Below are 18172 nucleotides of genomic sequence, written 5' to 3' on the forward strand. Positions count from 1 at the left end.
ACAGATATCGAGAGCATTGAGGAGAACATCAAGGAGGGCGACATGCACAACCAGTCCCCCTTTGCATTTATTTCAGATTTCACAGTTCTTCAAGTACTGGTTCCTAGTGCTGTTGTAGCTTGCAATACCAGACTGATGTAAAGTCAGAAATGTCATGGAGTGTTTCTCCTTGGCAAGGCGGACAGCACCTGGAGCATGCTACATCCTAAATATTTAACAGGGAGTCGGACACAGAGCTTCCAAGCACACAAATGCTGCCAGGACGAAGCAAAAGCAGAGCTTGTGCAACTGAAGAACAGCACAGGACACTCAAAATACTTCATGATTTAACTTCATAGTAAGTTCTTTTGGTAACTTTCTGACAACTGATTGACAAAATGCATCAAAAGACTTAGATGTAAGGTGCTGTGGAATGTTATTTTGCGACTTTTTTTTTCTTTTTTTTTAAAAGAAAGGTAGGAAAAATATGGGAAAACATGCATTTTAAAATAGGTTTTATATGTACTTATTTGACAAAACAGGACTTAATACTTCTATGTATCTAAAAATATAAAAAGGTTCTCATTTTCACTTTTGTTGCAGTGAGGGAAGACTGAGTAATGTGCAAAACTCTGATGATAGCCACTTTTGAGAAGAACACTGGAGCTTCCTAGCAAAGCCTGTGATGGAGGATTTTTACTTCATATCTTTCCAAAGATTCAAATATAAAAAGTTTAATAAACAGTAGTTTCAGGAAGATAAAAATTTCAGTTACTAAGCTAGCTGATATTTAATCTAGCCATTTAAGTACCACTGAAAATATACATTTAGCTGTATAAGTCCTGTTCCTTTTCCAAAGGAATGTTAAAATTTTATTTATCTATTTTTCATAAAAGTCACTACTGCACCTGAGCTCTAAAAAGAGAGAAAAGTGGCAATTCTATTTATTTATAAGCTGTTCTGATAACATTTTTTATCAGATCACATTAGAAATCTGATCACTGGATTATCAGAAGAAGCAGCAAAGCCAAGCAGAGTGTTTTACTGCTTACCTTACTGGTTACCACATATGTAGCTGCATATTAGAGCTATCATTATGTGCCACAGCTACACTATGAACCATGCTATGTTGAAAAAGCTCTAGCCAAGGTTAAAACAAGGTCTTATGTTATTATTATCATTAAGAAAAGTGACCTTGACCTGAAAAAAAAAAGCCTGTAACATATGCGAGTGGCTTCAGAAGTAATACTGCCAACTCCATCTTGATGCAGGACCTTAAAATACAGTTTGCAGCAATCCTGTCAGGCACAGATCACTTCAAGAGATATGTGCTGGCACATATTTTATACTAAAGTTAACTGTTTGCAATGCCCTAAAAAGGAGCATGAAAATTCAGTAAGAATTATATAACTTATTGTTATTGTGCTTTCGAACATGGGAAGCACCTTTGCATAGGAAATTGTTCTCTTTCACTTACTAATATCAACACTGTTCTAGTCTGCTTTGCTACAACGATGCCAGAAAATAGTAGTACTCATTTATATTGATCTACTAGAAACTCCTAAAAAGTATTTGCAGTAAAAAGAAAAAGAGTCACAGGCAGGCAATAAGAATGTTATATCACTCGCTTGAATCCAAAGGAAATAATGCCTGCCATATGGAACACAGCGTGCCCCTCAAGGAGGCATTTCTTCTTCTTGTTAAGACACAAGGCATGCCCAAATTTTAAATTCATAATTGCAGGAGGCAAGAAAATTGCCTGCTGCACTGAGCAGGACTGAAAAAGGGCAGATGATCTCACAGACACAAATCTGTAAATGCCACAAGAACTACAAAGTTAAGGTTAGCACTGCAAGACTGCCTAATTTAGTGACTATTAAAACCCTGGCCAAGACATCACTGACAGCTGTTTATTTCTAAGTGTAATAAAAAGTTAAAAGTAGGGGGGTAATACGTCATATTAAAAAAATAGTAAAAAAAAAAAAAAAAAAATCAATTAATGTCAAGTCAAGCTAGAAAAGTTTCCGTGTCTAATTTGTACCTCAATACAATGAGAAAATAAAAATAAGCTCAAGAACTACTAAACAGACTCAAAGTGATATGTGTGTAATATATAAAATACTGACTGACTACTTCTTATAAAAGACTTATCACAAAAGTTACTACAATGCATTTCTACGTTTAAAGTAAACTCCAAGTCACATATTGAGCAAAAGGCATCCTTTCCGGTACAACAACATCATAATTCAACTCCCAAAGGTTTACTTCAGGAAAGTGAGTATAAAGTAACCTGCAAAACGAGACAGAAAAAAAAACTCAATTAAAAAAAAAATTCTACTTATACACTTAGAAAACTGAAAACTTGTATATACTAGTGGTCAGAGTGAAACAATGACTTCATCGTGAGTCTAAGAATCACCTGTTTACACAATTTTAAAAACTCCTCCCATAATTCTTGCCAACACGCATTCCATAGACTTTCTGGAAACCTGAATGTATATATATTGCACACGAATATTTGGTTAGGCTTCAAGTCATTTCACTTCACAAGCACTAGTTAAACATTCAAAACTAACACAAGGACCAAACTATATGCAGGTTGTTTTTCTGTTTGTTTGTTCGTTTTTTTCCAAAACTTCACAATACCAATCACAAGCTGAATTATGAAGAGAAAAACCCTGTAGGGAGCTGTTTGAACATCTTACCAAGGACTTTATACGTGGTGTCCATGAACTGCACTGCTGTCTCCTTCGCCACTTTGCATCTGCATCTGCATTTGTGCCTGCATTCTTGCAATCATCTCCTGCATGCGACGAAGCTGGAAAGGTGGCATAGGAGAATCCTTTAGAAACCTACCTCAGAGTATAATTTTTCACTGCCACCAAACTATTAATTACTTATATGAAAGAAGGTGCACACATTTGCATTAGATTTATCTGATGGGCAGTAACCCAGGGGCTGGAAATTTACTGACCAAAATGAGCAGGCTTTATTATTGCAACATAGGATCATATTTTAAGCATCCCTAAATGGAAGTCTCTGCTTTCTCAGAAGTTAGATTGGTAAGACTTGTGGTGTTGAAGTACTGAACAAAACATCATTACTATGGCCAGGCAGAAGAAAAGCAGGTTGTAGACTGTGTTTATGCCCCTCCAACTGCACCTGGATCTGTCAGAAAAAAAAACTATCAGGATTATTCCTCGACACTCTTGCTAACCATGACTATGTGGAAGCAAGAATTACAGGCAAATCACCCAAGGAGACACATGCATTATGAAAAATATTTGAGTTCCTACCAGTTTAATTTTAGAGCACTGGAATCTTTAAATACAGGGTAATCATGTAACTCAGCTGCTGAGGTTACTTCAGCCTCGTTACATGTACAATGCTTAGACATTCTTTTTAGTACCAAACTGCCTGACAGATGGGGTCATCCTCACTACAGAAATCGTTTTAGTTGCTTTCACACATCTACATTTCAAAAGGCATAGGCTAAACATTTAAGCAACAGCAAAAAATTGTGTACATACTCCCTCAATTTCTAGAAATATTTGTCTTTGGAACTTTCTAAACCAAAATATATAAAATTTGGGTTTAGGAAGCACTGGAAAGTTTTACTTTCTTTGCGACAATGTCTCAGCAGTTTTGAGCTCATCTATCCTTCTAGCATGCACAAAATTCCATGCTAGTGAGTTCTACAAATAACAGACTGCACTGAAAGTACCTTTTTGGTTTGAATTCTGTTTAACTGTTAGCTATGACTTGCTTCTTTCTTTGTAGTTTCCATCTTGCCATCCATGATTATATAAGCTCCTTACTACAACCTTGCCTTCTGCCATCTACTTCCCAAGAATAATAGCCTAATCTCTAACAGAAGCGGCTTCAGATCTCCATCCAGTTCAGCCTTTCTGTTCACTCTTCACTTCTCATTGTACTTTTTCTAGTTTCAGCTATATGTATTTTGAGTGAGGAGGACCAAAAATGCAGTGTTTGAACTATGCATTATGCATTTGTCACAGCAGCAGAATGAGAATTTTTATTTTTTCATTATTTCTGACAATTCCTAACATTGTTTCCTGCATTGCTGTTGTGCTAAACTGACTTTTCCCTCATCTGCAAATACTAACTGAAGAGCTTTTTTCCCCATGTACGAGGGTAGTTCTCTCTCCTTGTGTAACGCATACTAACTCCGTTGATGGATTTCAGTTTATGGAATCAGATTCCATTTGTTGCAGTATATTAATATTCTGAGACTCTTCCACACCTCTTTCCATTATGTTTTGTTATTCCATCTTGCATAACTTTATATTAATAAATTCTACTTTCCCCCTTAAAATTAACAAGATTATGTAAATCATTTGGCCTAAAATAATAAAACAAGAATAAAATTCTCACAACCACATGAGAACTGAGTTTTGCTATCTTACTTCAGCTTCTTTTTCAAGTAGAATCTGGTCTTTGTTTACTTCTTCATCTTCTACTTTCCTAAGATAAGACAAATATTGTTTAACAACATACATACACACTGGATTTTTCATTTCTATTGGACGCTTTGACAAAAAAAGTCTAAAAGAATAGATATTCACCTTATTTGTGAACATTTCTAGATAATACATAGAAAATATATTAAAGCATTTTCCCCAAGAATATTTCATTTTTTAGATGAGAAATATTAGATTCTTTCTTTTTCCCCAAGCAAAACATTAATTTACTCCCCACTTCTCCAGCAATTTAAGCCCAGAACAAATACAAAATTCAAAAAGGCTTCTTTGAGTTTAGAATATGCCAGATCTTCCTATAGAGGTATGAATGAAAATTATTTCTGGACACTATTCAAGCATAGCAGTTTACTTGAGTATAACATTACCTTAACTGATTGTAATTTGAGTACCACATGGGCATATCAAATTTAAAAGTACTACAAATGCTCAACTCAATTTTTCTTTTTTCATTGCTGAACTAAATGAATACAACTAAATCAAAATGCATGCTCAGGATAATCTTGGGCAAGACAGGAACAAAAATATGGAAGCAACGTATCAAATACTTAGTGCTTTAAGAAACTGTGAACAGCTACCCCCAGGCAGAACCTTCCTTTGATTCTAGTTCTATCTCACCCCTGATTTTATGAAGCACATGTTTGCTATCAAGCATCTATAAAAAGCACACATTACTTATGGAAAGCTTTTAGAGCAAGACAGGTTATTTAAATACCTAAAGACAAAAAGAGGGCAAGCCCTTAACCCTTTGTTTACTACTCAAGTAAAACGCTAATCCTTAAATAAATGAGCACATTTATCTTTTGAGAAAACTTCCACATGTAGATGTGTGCAACAAATTACTGTGTGCATCTTTTCCCCGGAGAAGCCTCCTACCCACTTCTCCACTTAAGAGTTGTGAGGCTGATTATTTTTCTACTGTACTTTAGTTATATTACAAACATTGATTACTCTTGTTAAAATTAAGCAAATGCTGTCAGCCAATATTGCAGCAAACTATTGCTTAAGCAGAACAGTCAGTTTTATTTTGAAAAACTGAACTGGAAAGCATTTTGAAACCCTGTATTCCCTGCCACTCCGCTATCACATTTCTCCTATCACATCTTGCAGTGAGAAAAAAATCCACTAATCAGTCTAACCATAAAAGTGCTATCAAAAGTGCAAACCAAATAAATGGATATTTGCTAAAAGGTTAACAGAGAAACAGACTGTCAAAAGAAAAGAAAAAAAAAAAAACCCTCTATGCCTGAAAGCTTTTAAGAAGCCCAGTGAATACAACCAACAAGTCCAATTACCAAGGGCTGCCAGTGAGACAGGTGCAAAACAACTCCCACAAACTACCCTCACATAAAATAAACATAACTACCTCCTAACAGTACCTCAGAAATGCCAAAACAAAGACGTGCATCCAATTTAACTAAACCAGATAGAAGAACATGTTTTAGTTTCACAAAGATACCCCAGCTTAATAGCAATTTCCTGCCCTGATCCTTGGGTGAGGCTGCTTTAAGTCCTCTGAAACGGGTGTTATTTGAACTCTGGACAGCCTGAGGTGACATTATATCTAAGGCCTCCATACATACCTGGATTACAAACACCATAACTTGGCAAAGATCTTTTTTTGTAACTTGAACATAAGAGGACTGGAAAAAAAAAATCAGGGAAGAAAAATATGTCCTCTTGCCTGAAGTGAAAACTGAACTTGCAGACCAAGCTACAGGCAGAGAAAAACTTTTTCCTCAAAATTGTCTGTGTACAGGATATAACTTCTGTCAACAAGGAAAGTTGCAGGCTGAAAAAGGTTTTGCGAAGTATATCAAAAAATGCAATTATGAAACCCTCTGGTGGTTGAAATAAGAGAAGCAACTTAAAAATCTAAACCACAGAACACCCAATTTTCAGCAAGAATTGAAGTCAGCTTTACAAATCCTGTTATTTTAGTCTGAAATGGGGGGCTCTGCCTGCCTCTCTTACCACGATAGACCTGCCCTATTCACCGCAGCCCAAAATAGTGTTGAAGGGTGTTATACTATGCCTGCTCTCCAGAGATGATTAGTTATTTACACCATGTTGAATAAACCACGACAGGAGGACATCAGTTTCTCTTTTTAAAGACAAAGTCCAGGCAGGACTGGAAAGATTTTAATGTGTTGGGACTGATTTTTAACTTGTGTATGTGAAAGGACTTCTAAAAATAGCTACATCTGCTCAACTTATTTACCTTAAACATTCCAATCCAACCGTGTTAAAGCGCTAGGCAAAGCAGAGATCTAAATATACTCTTTTAATTTCATAGCTGTTTCTTCAGGTTTTCTTACTAGTTTTTCTCATACTGAACTCCTAGGTGCAAGCTGACCAACTGACTTTGGGGCTGGCTGGAAGTAGAGCTGTAGATTTATTGATTCCTAGCAATGAAAAGATCATAGAGAAAATCCAAAAACCTAAGGTCAGAGGAGGAAAAAAAAAAGAGCATATAAACACGAGATAACAACCTGCCGCCTCGCTTGAGCCTCTCGGAGCGGAAGTTCTCATAGTGAAGGTCTTGGGTCACCTCCTGAAGATCTTGCATATGGGTGCTGCAGGAAGAACACTCTTTTAAACATAGCACACACCTGAGAGCTTAAGCCACATATACAGTAATATTTTAATGCAGTTGTCCCATTAGGCCTTCTCCAGCTGATGAAGCTGCACTGATTCAACCCAGATGATTAATTTACGGGCAAGTATTCATTATATAGTTAAACAGAGCAGGAAAAAGATTTGTAGTTTGACAAAACAAACATGATGGTACAAAAACTACAAGTGTGCTCAGTGTTTGCCCCTCTGTAATGTGGTAATTGTTAGAACTAGCCTAGGTTAAATCAGTAGAATAAGAGGCACCACCTCAGACTCCAAGACGTAAGCTGTCCCTCTGAGTGAGACATCTGGGAAGAGGAAGCACGAAGTGCGGTGAGAGGGTGGGTCTTTTGCAGGTATATAGACACAGGTATTTTTAACAGGCAGCAGCTATAACTCCACCTGGCTTATGTTCCTGAGGCTCTGAATAGCTATACTACATTGCGTTCAAAAAAAGGATTAGATAGATGATTGTTTTCATGGAATCAGAGAATAATTCCTATTGGAAAGGACCTCTAGAGCCTATCAAGTCTAATCCCTGCTTAAGACAGGGCCAACTTGATCACGTTGCTCAGAGCCTTCTCCAGACAACTCTGAACATCTCCACACACAGAGATTCCACAACCTGTCCTGACCCTCAGGACCAATTTCACCTCCACAGTCATTCTTTTTTTCCCTCAGGTATCTAGTTGGAGTTTTCTAACTTACATTAACATGGTCCTCAGCTTCAGGAAGTCGTTATGCTCTGGGTTCTCCACTTCAACTACACCCCATGGGTAGAGGCGACCTCTAACTTTTTTACCTTTGGCTTCAATCAGTTGGTTGGATCCCACTACACAAAATGGGATACTGGCCTGAAAGCAAGATTCCAAAATTATTAGGCATAACCTAGAACAACAAGAACTCTGCAGATGACTCTTGTTTTGCTCAGCATTTACAGTAAAAAGCTTGTATTGATAATTCGATGCTGTCAAAGTAGAGGAAAAGAATAATCATTTTTATCACCTTATCACCATCATCTTCATAGAGAAGCCTAGACACAGAACTACGGTGGTCTCAGGTCACAGAGCATGTGCCTTATTTTAAAGGCAGGTGAGCAGTCTGAAGAGATGTAATACACTATATTTGTCTCCTCTATGTATGTTTTACCTTCAGGAGTCTGGTCTGCTCTTTAAAATCTTCATCCTCATCTGATTCAGCATCAGGCAGGTGATAAATCTTGATGCCATGCTCTTCAATTTCATCCAGAATCTGAGTAAATAAAAGGCAAAAGTAAACAAAGTAGAAAGGACTGAAGGAGTAGTAAATAAAGTAAATAAAAGGCAAAAAATTGAGATAAAAACAACTCTGGCTTTACACATGTATTAAGTTTTAAGGTAAAATTAGTTAATCTATTATGTGCAAACCATCTCTTGAGAACTGACTGATCGAAGCTACTAGCAAAGTGTTATTCCACATTCTATGATGATATTCAACAACCACTCTCCATAGACTCTCAAGCAGACAATAGTGCATGCAAACATTAGGTACCTTAAGAGAGTACCTCCTCAGTAACACCAATTACTGCATAGGAAACAATATATGCAATACAGCGTCACATTGTTCAGGCTCTGGTATCTTATTATACCCAAATTACATCTATCACTAGCCGTAGTTTGATTTTCAACAAAGCTATTACACAGTATAGCACTTCTGCCTTCCCAATCGCTCCTGTTTTGCATCAGCTGCAGCTCTCAAAGCTGAAGCTCTATCTCCTTACTCAGGGAATACTCCTGCACAACAGTTTTACTTGAGAAAATAGAGTTTCCTCTTCTGAGCATGGATAAAGAAGTCAAAAAGATAGTGGAAGAAGTTTTAACTTTCTGGTATCAAGATCTTTTTACCATAAGGACTGCAAATTTATTTCCATCTTGGAAGTCCTCAACTTCAAGCAGGCTTGGTTTTGTTTCTTGTTTGTTTTATTTCTTTTTTGTTTTATTCCTTTTTTTCTTCTTTTTCTTTCTTTTTTTTTTAATTAATTCAAATGCAGTTTGTTTTCTGTTTCCTCAGGTCATTCGCATCTCGGTTCAAATTGAGACCGCACAGTTTACTTCTCATTCAAATTGCAAATTACGAGAGAAAAACTTTAATTTAAAGCTTTAATTTCAGGTAGGTGATCAGCATGCTTTTTTTCCTGACAGTTTTAACTGTTCCTAATACTGCTCAGTAATTTGACTTTTGATGTTCTGCAGCAGCGGAATAGCTAAGGAAGAATCACGAATGAGCTGACTTTAAATGGGAACAGTTCTGAAGCCATCTTACTGCAGGCAATCAGTAGACACACCCAACGAATAATAATAAGAAAAAAAAAATTAATCATTTTAAAACTCCCTAAAGATGCCTATCACAGTAGCATTCCAATGAAAGGACCTTCCCTGCAAGCAATTAAGAATTCAAGAACCCACTATCTTATGTGGATTACTGCTTAAAAAAAAAAAAAGCGGTAATAAAAAAGTAACAACTGCTTTGAAGTCAAAGTCTAAACCTCCTGCTCTTGCTCCTAAATTATTATTTGAGGGTGATGGTGGGAAGGGAAGAATTTAAAAACAGAGCAGCAAAAGTCACTAAGTTTCTCCCTTCCTCCATCATATTCCTGACTGCTAGTTTAGAAGTGGTATCTGCAGCAGAAATCCAGTAGCCAGAAGGCCAAATGCTTCTTTTAGGGAATTTTTTTTATTTCTGCAGAGTTCTAGGAGAAAAACTGTTTCAAAGTAAAGTACACCTAACTTACCCAAACTGCAACAAAAATAAAGAACACGATAAGGATTTTCAAACTAACTAAAAAAAAAAAAAAAGAAAAGAAGTTTTAAATTTAACATCTAGGACTGCATCAGCTGAGGCCTGTGGCAAATTAAATCTAAAAGATTTTTTCTAAAATTCACCCCCACCAACACAACATCAAGGCCTGGAAGACTGAAACTGTTAAGGCAGCCATGCTATGAAGAAGCAAGAAGAAAGGATTGCAGTGCACAAGCAAAGATAGGGACATACAAAAATATTTTTTTAAAAAAAATGAAAATCCTATTTTTCAAATATCAGAATTCTGTCTGGAAAAAAAAAAACGTATGCAGATGACACTATTGCTACTTTGGGATGGATCACACTGGCAAGGTGGCAGTTATCATCAGCAAATACATTTAAATGCATTTAAATATTTGAAAAGTTTTAAAAAAAACATTTACAATGTAATCTTGAATGTAGTCAATCTGCCATTTCACAGGCAACCATTAAAATGAAGATTTCTCAGATAAACACATAATAGAAGAGCTTGCAAGATAGCAAACTGCAAATGTTTTCTTGACTTTAAATGATGTCACCCTGTGCACATAAAATCCTGTTTTTCTTGGGTAGGATGGAGAGAAATTGAATGCCTCTTTCTTTGCAATCACGCTGCTATAACCAAAGCCCAACATTTTTTTGCAAATTAGAAAAACTTACCCTTTTCTTTAGTCTCTCTCGCTCCTTCAGAGAAAGTGTATCAGCTTTTGCAATCACTGGTACAATATTGACTTTGTTGTGTATGGCCTTCATAAATTCAACATCCAAAGGTTTAAGACTAAAATTAAAAGATGAAAAAAAAGTTTATTTTAAATCTAGATGATCGGTATTTTCACAACACGAAAAGTATCTCAAAAAAGAAAACACTCCCTGGACTATGAAGTATTAATTCCAGGTATTTGCATCCATATTAGATAACATGCAGAGCTTTGTATCTTCTTCTTACACAGACAGAAAGTACAGATTAATTAATTCTAATGGTACTAACATTTAACTAATAGAAATATGATTCTAAAAATTCAAGTCAATAGGCGCAAAACCAAGCCCCTGAAGTAAAATCGCTTCAAAAATAAAATTAGAGAAATACCTACCCATGCCCAAATGGTGAAATGAAATAGAAGCAACAGTGAACACGGTTATCTATGATATGTCTTCTGTTCAAACCACTCTCATCATGAAGATAGCGCTCAAACTGCTCATCAATATAGGAGATGATGGTCTTAAAACTGTAAAAAAACATATAGATGCAGGAAGTCATGTATATTCTCCAATGCTCAATTTTAGAGATGTTTCTAAGGTAATATTAAAACATCACACATCCTGGTGATGAACCAGCGTGTTGATGGAGAAGATTAATAGCCTTGCACCAGTAAATTAAAGTAAGACATGTCTTAGCATGTTAATTAAATCCAAACAAACAACTGTCACTATAAATATACTATGTATAAATGCACTGTGTATATAAACATACTGTGTAAATAAATATATTTTTAACTTCTGAAGCATAAATCTCCTGCTCTACCGTTTATCTTTTTAATAGAACTAATTATGCATGTTCAATCTAAACTTTTTGTTCCAAATGATTGAAAACACCAAATTATGGTTCACGATGCAACAGCAACCCCTGCCAGCAGCTGCAATAGAGCTGCAGCAATGCCAGAATCGTGCATCATTATTGCTCTGGGTTGCATCTGTCTGAGCCACTCTACCTTAGGCATAAAGTCTGTTCAGTCTGGCAGAATGGTTACTCTCCCATACATTCAATAAGGATAAATATCACTTGCATAGATTGGAATACCAGGTTATTACTGGAAGAATTAGAAAAGTATATATCCAGATGTGGGCATAAATAAATATGGCATTTCTTCCAACTCCCATGTGGGCAGGATCTAAAGGCCGATGTGTACGTGCACCAAAGACTACCAAGCACTAGATGAACTACTTTCTTGGAGTTTTGTTGAGGTACTTGTGTCCTCCGTAGTTTCCCTGCTTTCTGACTACAAAAGAAATGTCAATGATAGCGGTCACTTAAAACCCTTCCAAAATTCAGGGGTTAATCAAGGGGAAAAAATAGAGTAAAACATCAAATCACAACATTTATTCCAATTGTTCGGGAGTTACTGATGACTATTTCTAATGCGGTAAACCTACAGTTAAGAACATTTTTAAATTTGAAGCAACTAAAAAGCAAGCTTCCTCAAAATAATAAAACCTAGCCATTTCTCTGAAATAAGACATCAGATTCATCATATAGCCAAAAACACACACAAACAAAAGAAGACAATGACAAGAATATAACCACTGAAAAGAAATATTAAAAGAGCTACTGCTGCCACCTGGGCTGCCTACTTTGGGTTTTGCATCATTATTAACATAGTCCCACTTCAATTACTTATTTCCCGCCCACTCAGGACAGATACGAAATGGACAACAGTCTTTATATATAGATCAATACCTATACGCTGTGTACATACCAATCTCGACAATTGATAGCATCGCCATATCCTGGTGTATCCACAACTGTCAGACGCAGTTTCACCCCCCTCTCTTCTATTTCAACCGTTGAGGCTTCGATCTGCACAGTACGTTCAATCTTTTCTAAAAGACAAGGAATTTGATCTTTCAGAATTGACTTTATAAGAATACATCATTCTGGGATAAAATTTAAAAAGATTAAATAAAGATTAAGTGAAAGATGCGATTGCGTAATTAACATTTTTCCACAGATAATCTCTAAACCATGATAACATTGTAGCAAGACACAGCAACAGAGCTCATTTGAAAGATTTTGCTTGACTGCAATTTCATACTTTTTGAAAAAATCTACTACAGAAACTGAGACAAAAAGGACCAAGAAAAACTGCAGGTAACCAGTAAACTGGAAACAATACTAAATTTTAATGGAAGGGATGTTTTTTAAAAAAGCCCGTAATGTTAAAAGGATTAAATAATTGTTAGCTAATACAATAAATTATTAAAATAAGTCTTTAAACAAGTAGCCAAGAGGAGGAAAAAAAAAAAAAAAGTAGTAGCATCACCCTCTCTTTTCTTCCGAGACTTTCTTTTGTCAGATTATGGCATGCTTTGGTTAATAGAATAAACAGGAACAAGGGGCAGGGAAAGAAAAAATTATTATACCTAGAAATCACAAAATCACAATGAGCTGTTACTAAAACACGAAGATAAAGGTATTGAACTCCAAAAATTTCCATTATAAGTAAGAAATTAAAGTGTGGTTACCAGCTGCTCCTGGGATTATCCTCTCTGGGTAGAGATCCGTCAAGAACAAGCTGTTTATTAATGTAGATTTTCCCAATCCGGATTCACCTGTGATTCAATATGAAGACAACATCACTACACATCTTGAATAATTAATCTGTAAAAAATTAACTCAATATGGTCAGATGATACAGTTTTAATACAGCTGAGATTAATAGGCAATTAATAGGCAACTGCTTATTAACTACCTATTAATCTCAACTCTATTCAAACTGATCTCAACTGTATTCAAACTGTGTCATCTGATTTTTTTTTCATGTTAAATATAAATGAATCTTTCAATTTTGGACTAAAGTTTGTTATTTTGTATTAGAAGCAAAAGTTAGCATGAAAAGGCTGAATAATAACTTATGCCTCTCAGGTTTACAGCACCCTTTCTCACATCTTTCAAAGAGGATTTGTAACTCAAGCTGCTAGTCAAGCAGACTTGCAATGAATTCAAAGTTAGACTTAAAGCTTCCTACACCATGCCTCAGGATTTTTTAAAGATGCATTTTCCTGCTACCACTCTAGAAAATAAAGATCATATACAGTGAGAAGCTAGATCATATCAAGGTTATATACTCAATTTAAACAGTGAAAAAGATGTTGCTGAACTTTTGCACAGCCAGCCATCATAAAGTGTGTTTTTTGCCCACTTTTTATGGTGATATGGGATACAGGAATGGGAGGGAAGGGGAATATGACACTGTTGCTGAGCATACACAGGGAGTAATTTTTTCACTGATGATACTGAGTATCTTTGTACCATAAATACATTTCTTTCCACCAGGAAAGCCCAAAAAGCAACTAATTAGCTAAAGACCAAGATACCAATCAGAATAATGTCCATGGCTTAAAAAAGAACAGTTTCTCTAAGTAACAAAGTCTGTTCAGCAGCAGCAATCTGACAAAAAAATATGAACAGAAAGGGGAAAAAAAAAGAAAAAGAATTATTTTTAGATAAAGATTTGACTAGTATCTGCTGTTTTTAAAATAGTTTTATCAGCAGTAGTCTTCACCAATGGGAAAGACATGCAGTCAGATTAACTCGGCAGTCCCATGGTGCCATTTCATCAAAAAAAACAAAGAATTTTGATTATAAGCACATTCCATACTTTCCATTTGGGTAAATATTGTATCTAAACCAAATCAGTTTTCCTTGTCCAGGATTAATGAAAAGAGCAGTTATGCCAAGAACTGGTCACAGTTTATTCAGTCTCAAATAAAACAACTATTTAGATGAAATCATAGCTCAATAACAAGCATAAAAATGATATTGTTGATAAACACAAGTGGATTTCTCTTGAACAACTCAGTCAAGCAGCTAAAGTAACAGAAACCCTAGCTCATATCTTCACAAGCTGTGACAAACAATAGCTTGGAGGGAGAGGAAAAAAAAAAAAAAAAAAAGAGGGAGAAATCACTGGATCAGGACTGTTAGTATAGATAGTGTTTGAACAAATATTTCCCTGCTTGAAAAATAAGAAATGTGTCCCCTTAACAAAGAAATACAGTTCAATCCAGACTATACAATATCTCCCGAGAGAGAAAAGATTTAAACTCCCTACGCATATGGCAACAGAAAGAATTCACATTCCAAACTGTTGAAATAATCAATGTTTTAAAGCATAGCTTATCTTAATCTACTGCCTGCCTCTTCTAGTGTATCTTAAAATATCACTCAAAATTTTCAACACAGTTTTTGGAACTTTTCCCCAAGTTCTCTCACTGTAGTCTTCATTATCCTTTAGGATACTGGCAGATATTACTCTAAAGTTAACCCCACCTTGTCTCAAGAGTTAAATTTAATAGTCTTTCCCTCACTCTGATAAAACATTATTTTCCCTCAACTTCTAGTTTACAAGGAAGAGGCCACTTCTTGGTGTATATAGTTTTACTTGTCTTTTGGCCAGATCTGTTTTATGTGGCATTATTTGCAATTAATCTCAAAAACCTCTGGAAATTAGGCTGATCTACAAATAAGAAAACTTATCTTCTTCAGAACTGCCCAGATTTTTAGGGCTGCAGAACAATAATCTCCAAAGAGTTAAAATAGATACTATAATTTGAAACGTGCACATAAACTGTGGTTTTATGCTTAGTTTTTATTCACTAATCCACCAAGGTATTACTAAGATGCTAAGCGAATCCAACAAAGCCAAAATAAAATGATTCTGAGCAATGAAAAGACACATTTAGCAAGTAGTACAACTGAATTGAACTTCCATGTTCCCATTCCCTCTTCCTTCCTCCCCCTCACCCCAAATGACAGTAAACAACTATCATAAATTTCTGCTAAAACCAAAATAGGGACACAGAATTGCAAGAAACACAACACAAGTAATGCTGTGTCTTCTTTTAGGCAAAATTGATGATGGGTTTGAGGACAGGCTCTTTCATAGATACTGTAAACAAAAACAAAACGAAGAAACAACAAAAAAAAAACTTAGATATCTACTAGTGTTTATCTTCCCACCCCACCTGCTCATATACAGTTATAACTCTTGGGTAAATATAACACACAGAAGGAATTTACTTACGATGATGATAAAGAAGAATCGTATTTTATTTAAACCACTGCACTAGGGTACAAAAGTCTATTTAAAATGTGTGAATTACAGAGTTCATTCACCAAAATTCATAAGTTACGGCTCCCAAGTAGAATTCCAGGCAAAATGTAAAATATGCCCAAGTCACAGTTACTACCGATTTGGAAATCTATTTGATTCACAAAAATAACAGAGCACTCTAAGAAAAGCGAGTATGTCTGCAAACATGCTTTATTTCTTTCTGTTCCTGCTATCTACACAGATTCTCAATGAAATACCTAATAGAACTGCAATTTAAATTATGACCGCTAACAGTATTATTAGTATTAATTTAATAAGTAAAAGCTCATAATAAAACGAACTTTTCTTTTCTCACAAGAGTATTTAGAGAAGAAGAAAGAATAGGCAGAGATATCAGAATTCTGACTTTTTTGAACTAAATAAATACAACAAATGGTTTAAACAGAATAGGCTTCTTGACACTATTCTTCTAACCAAAATAAGCCAGCAAAAAAGGTTGTATTAAAACTTGTTGTCAGCAAAGTTGTAAGCAAAGTTTTAAATGGACAATATGGCAGAAAAGGAGGAAACAATGATCACTGGAGAGCAAAATAAAATTTATTTGCTTCACTTGCAAAATTCAAGAATGGTTTGCAATGTGGAGAACAATTTAACATTATTAAAGAAACTTAAATGCTGCTGTGCAGAAGAGCTTTCAGATACTATCTGAAGAGTTGCAACAGTATAAGTAATATTCACTTTAACTTCAAACTATCTGTAAGAAGATACTAATTTTGAGGAAGACTATAAAATGTTTCCTTACCAACCACCATGAGAGTGAATTCAAACCCCTTCTTCACAGACTTCCGATGAACCTGATTGGGAAGGTTTGCAAATCCAACATAGCCAGGGGTTTCTGGATTGGTAAACTGAGCAGGCTGTTGCTAAAAAATTCAATAAAATAAGGCATAAGACACACTTGTTTGTGGTTACTTCTAATATTATAAACTATAATCAAAGAAAGGTGGGGGAAAATCAGAAATTTAGTGGATCTTTTAGCACTCTGAAGTCTCCCTTTGGCTCCTTACTGTTGTCATTAGAACTTTTAAAGAAAAACTGATAAAGCCGCTTCCCTTTATCGGGGCATGGCGGGATATGGGATTACTTCTCCATCATTTAAGTCACAGGGTTTTAAAGTTGAAGCAATTTTACAATAAAGGATTGATCCATTGCATGCACCTTGAGCTTAATAATAATAATAACAATTTGTTTAATAATTTAAAATAAAATAATAATTTGTTTACATCTAAGAACATTCCTTTCTTAAATTATTTCTAGTCAAAAGAGTAAAAGAAGTTTCAGTGCAAAAACATAACAGAAAGTGAGCTTCAGTGCCATTCCCTTAGCAAAATAAATAAATAAATAGATAAATAGATAGACAAATAAATAAATAATATTTAAAAAATATCAGGAGTATTATCAGCTCGCTGAAGAAGTTTATACTACATACAGGAAATACTTTCATATGTGTTTTGTATTACTGAATAATACTGTGGTTTCTAAAAGTAAATACCTTTATTTAATTCTCTCATTTGAAGCAAATTCTCTTAATAAATTTAATAATTTATTTCTTTAGAAATAAACCGTCATGAAACACAATGTAACAATTACACATTTTCTGCTTGGAGACCAAATACTTAAAAATGATGCATCAGTTTTACATTGTTACATTCGAATAGGGAAATGCCATTCTTACCTTGGACATTTTTAAGAGAAGGCCAGGAACAAATCTGAAACAAAACGTTTTTCAGAATATTAGAGATCATATGGTAGAGAAAAGAGCAACAAATGTAAGTATAATCTCCATTGTTGAGCACAAAATTAAAGGAGAACTCTTGAATTTATTTTGGACATCCGGAGTTTGAAACAGTGCAAATAATTTCTCACAGAACACCAGTGGCTGAATCTTCAGTATGAATGAGGAGCAGGATTTTCAGGAGCCATCAAGAATTTTATTCCTACCCATGGACGGCAAGCTCAAGCAACAGGAATGGGAAGTGCTAAGCCTGAAAAAATAAAAGCTTTTATCCCCTTTTGGAAACCAACCAAACCAAGCACTTTGCAAAAAAATATTTCACTGTTTACAGAAAAACATATTTTCCTAAAAACTTAAAACAAACAAACAAGGCATTTTTTTTCTACTTAAAGCTCCTCCCTCTCCACATTTTCTTTTACCCTGGGTGTGCTGTAAAAAGCTGATAGCTTCAAAATGGAAGATCACTGCCTCCTCTTTGATCTGGATGCATGTAAATTCAGTCTCCTATTTAAACTTCTGTGGCCCAGATAAGTTTTCCAGACACAGCTGTATCACTTCGAGATACAAAGCTGGAAAGAAAATCTCTTGTCTGACATCTCCCTAAAGAAAAGCCTCTTAAAGCCCCGAAATCTGAC

At 35.3% G+C, this 18172-nt stretch overlaps 1 protein-coding gene across 2 annotated transcripts; it reads right to left on the minus strand.

Moving 5' to 3' along the window:
• Positions 1 to 2052: 2052 nt before the first annotated feature.
• SEPTIN2 (septin 2) lies at positions 2053 to 17507 on the minus strand. 2 transcript variants are annotated; one of them, XM_088530218.1, is made up of 12 exons: positions 17478 to 17507; positions 16545 to 16665; positions 13152 to 13238; positions 12386 to 12509; positions 11003 to 11137; positions 10572 to 10689; positions 8244 to 8345; positions 7803 to 7948; positions 6971 to 7054; positions 4407 to 4464; positions 2685 to 2797; positions 2053 to 2269 (listed from the first exon to the last, which is right to left on the minus strand). In XM_088530218.1, exons 1-11 carry the CDS (start codon positions 17484 to 17486, stop codon positions 2693 to 2695), a joined length of 1089 nt encoding a protein of 362 aa, XP_088386344.1. In that variant the 5' UTR covers positions 17487 to 17507; the 3' UTR covers positions 2053 to 2269; positions 2685 to 2692. The 2 variants fall into 2 exon arrangements, with proteins under 2 accessions (XP_088386344.1, XP_088386345.1); XM_088530219.1 differs by lacking the exon at positions 11003 to 11137.
• Positions 17508 to 18172: the final 665 nt, after the last annotated feature.

This window comes from Tinamus guttatus, unplaced genomic scaffold (genome assembly GCF_059628265.1).
Source record: "Tinamus guttatus ecotype Peru unplaced genomic scaffold, ASM5962826v1 Tinamus_guttatus_pri_ptg000364l, whole genome shotgun sequence".
Lineage (NCBI taxonomy): Eukaryota > Metazoa > Chordata > Aves > Tinamiformes > Tinamidae > Tinamus > Tinamus guttatus.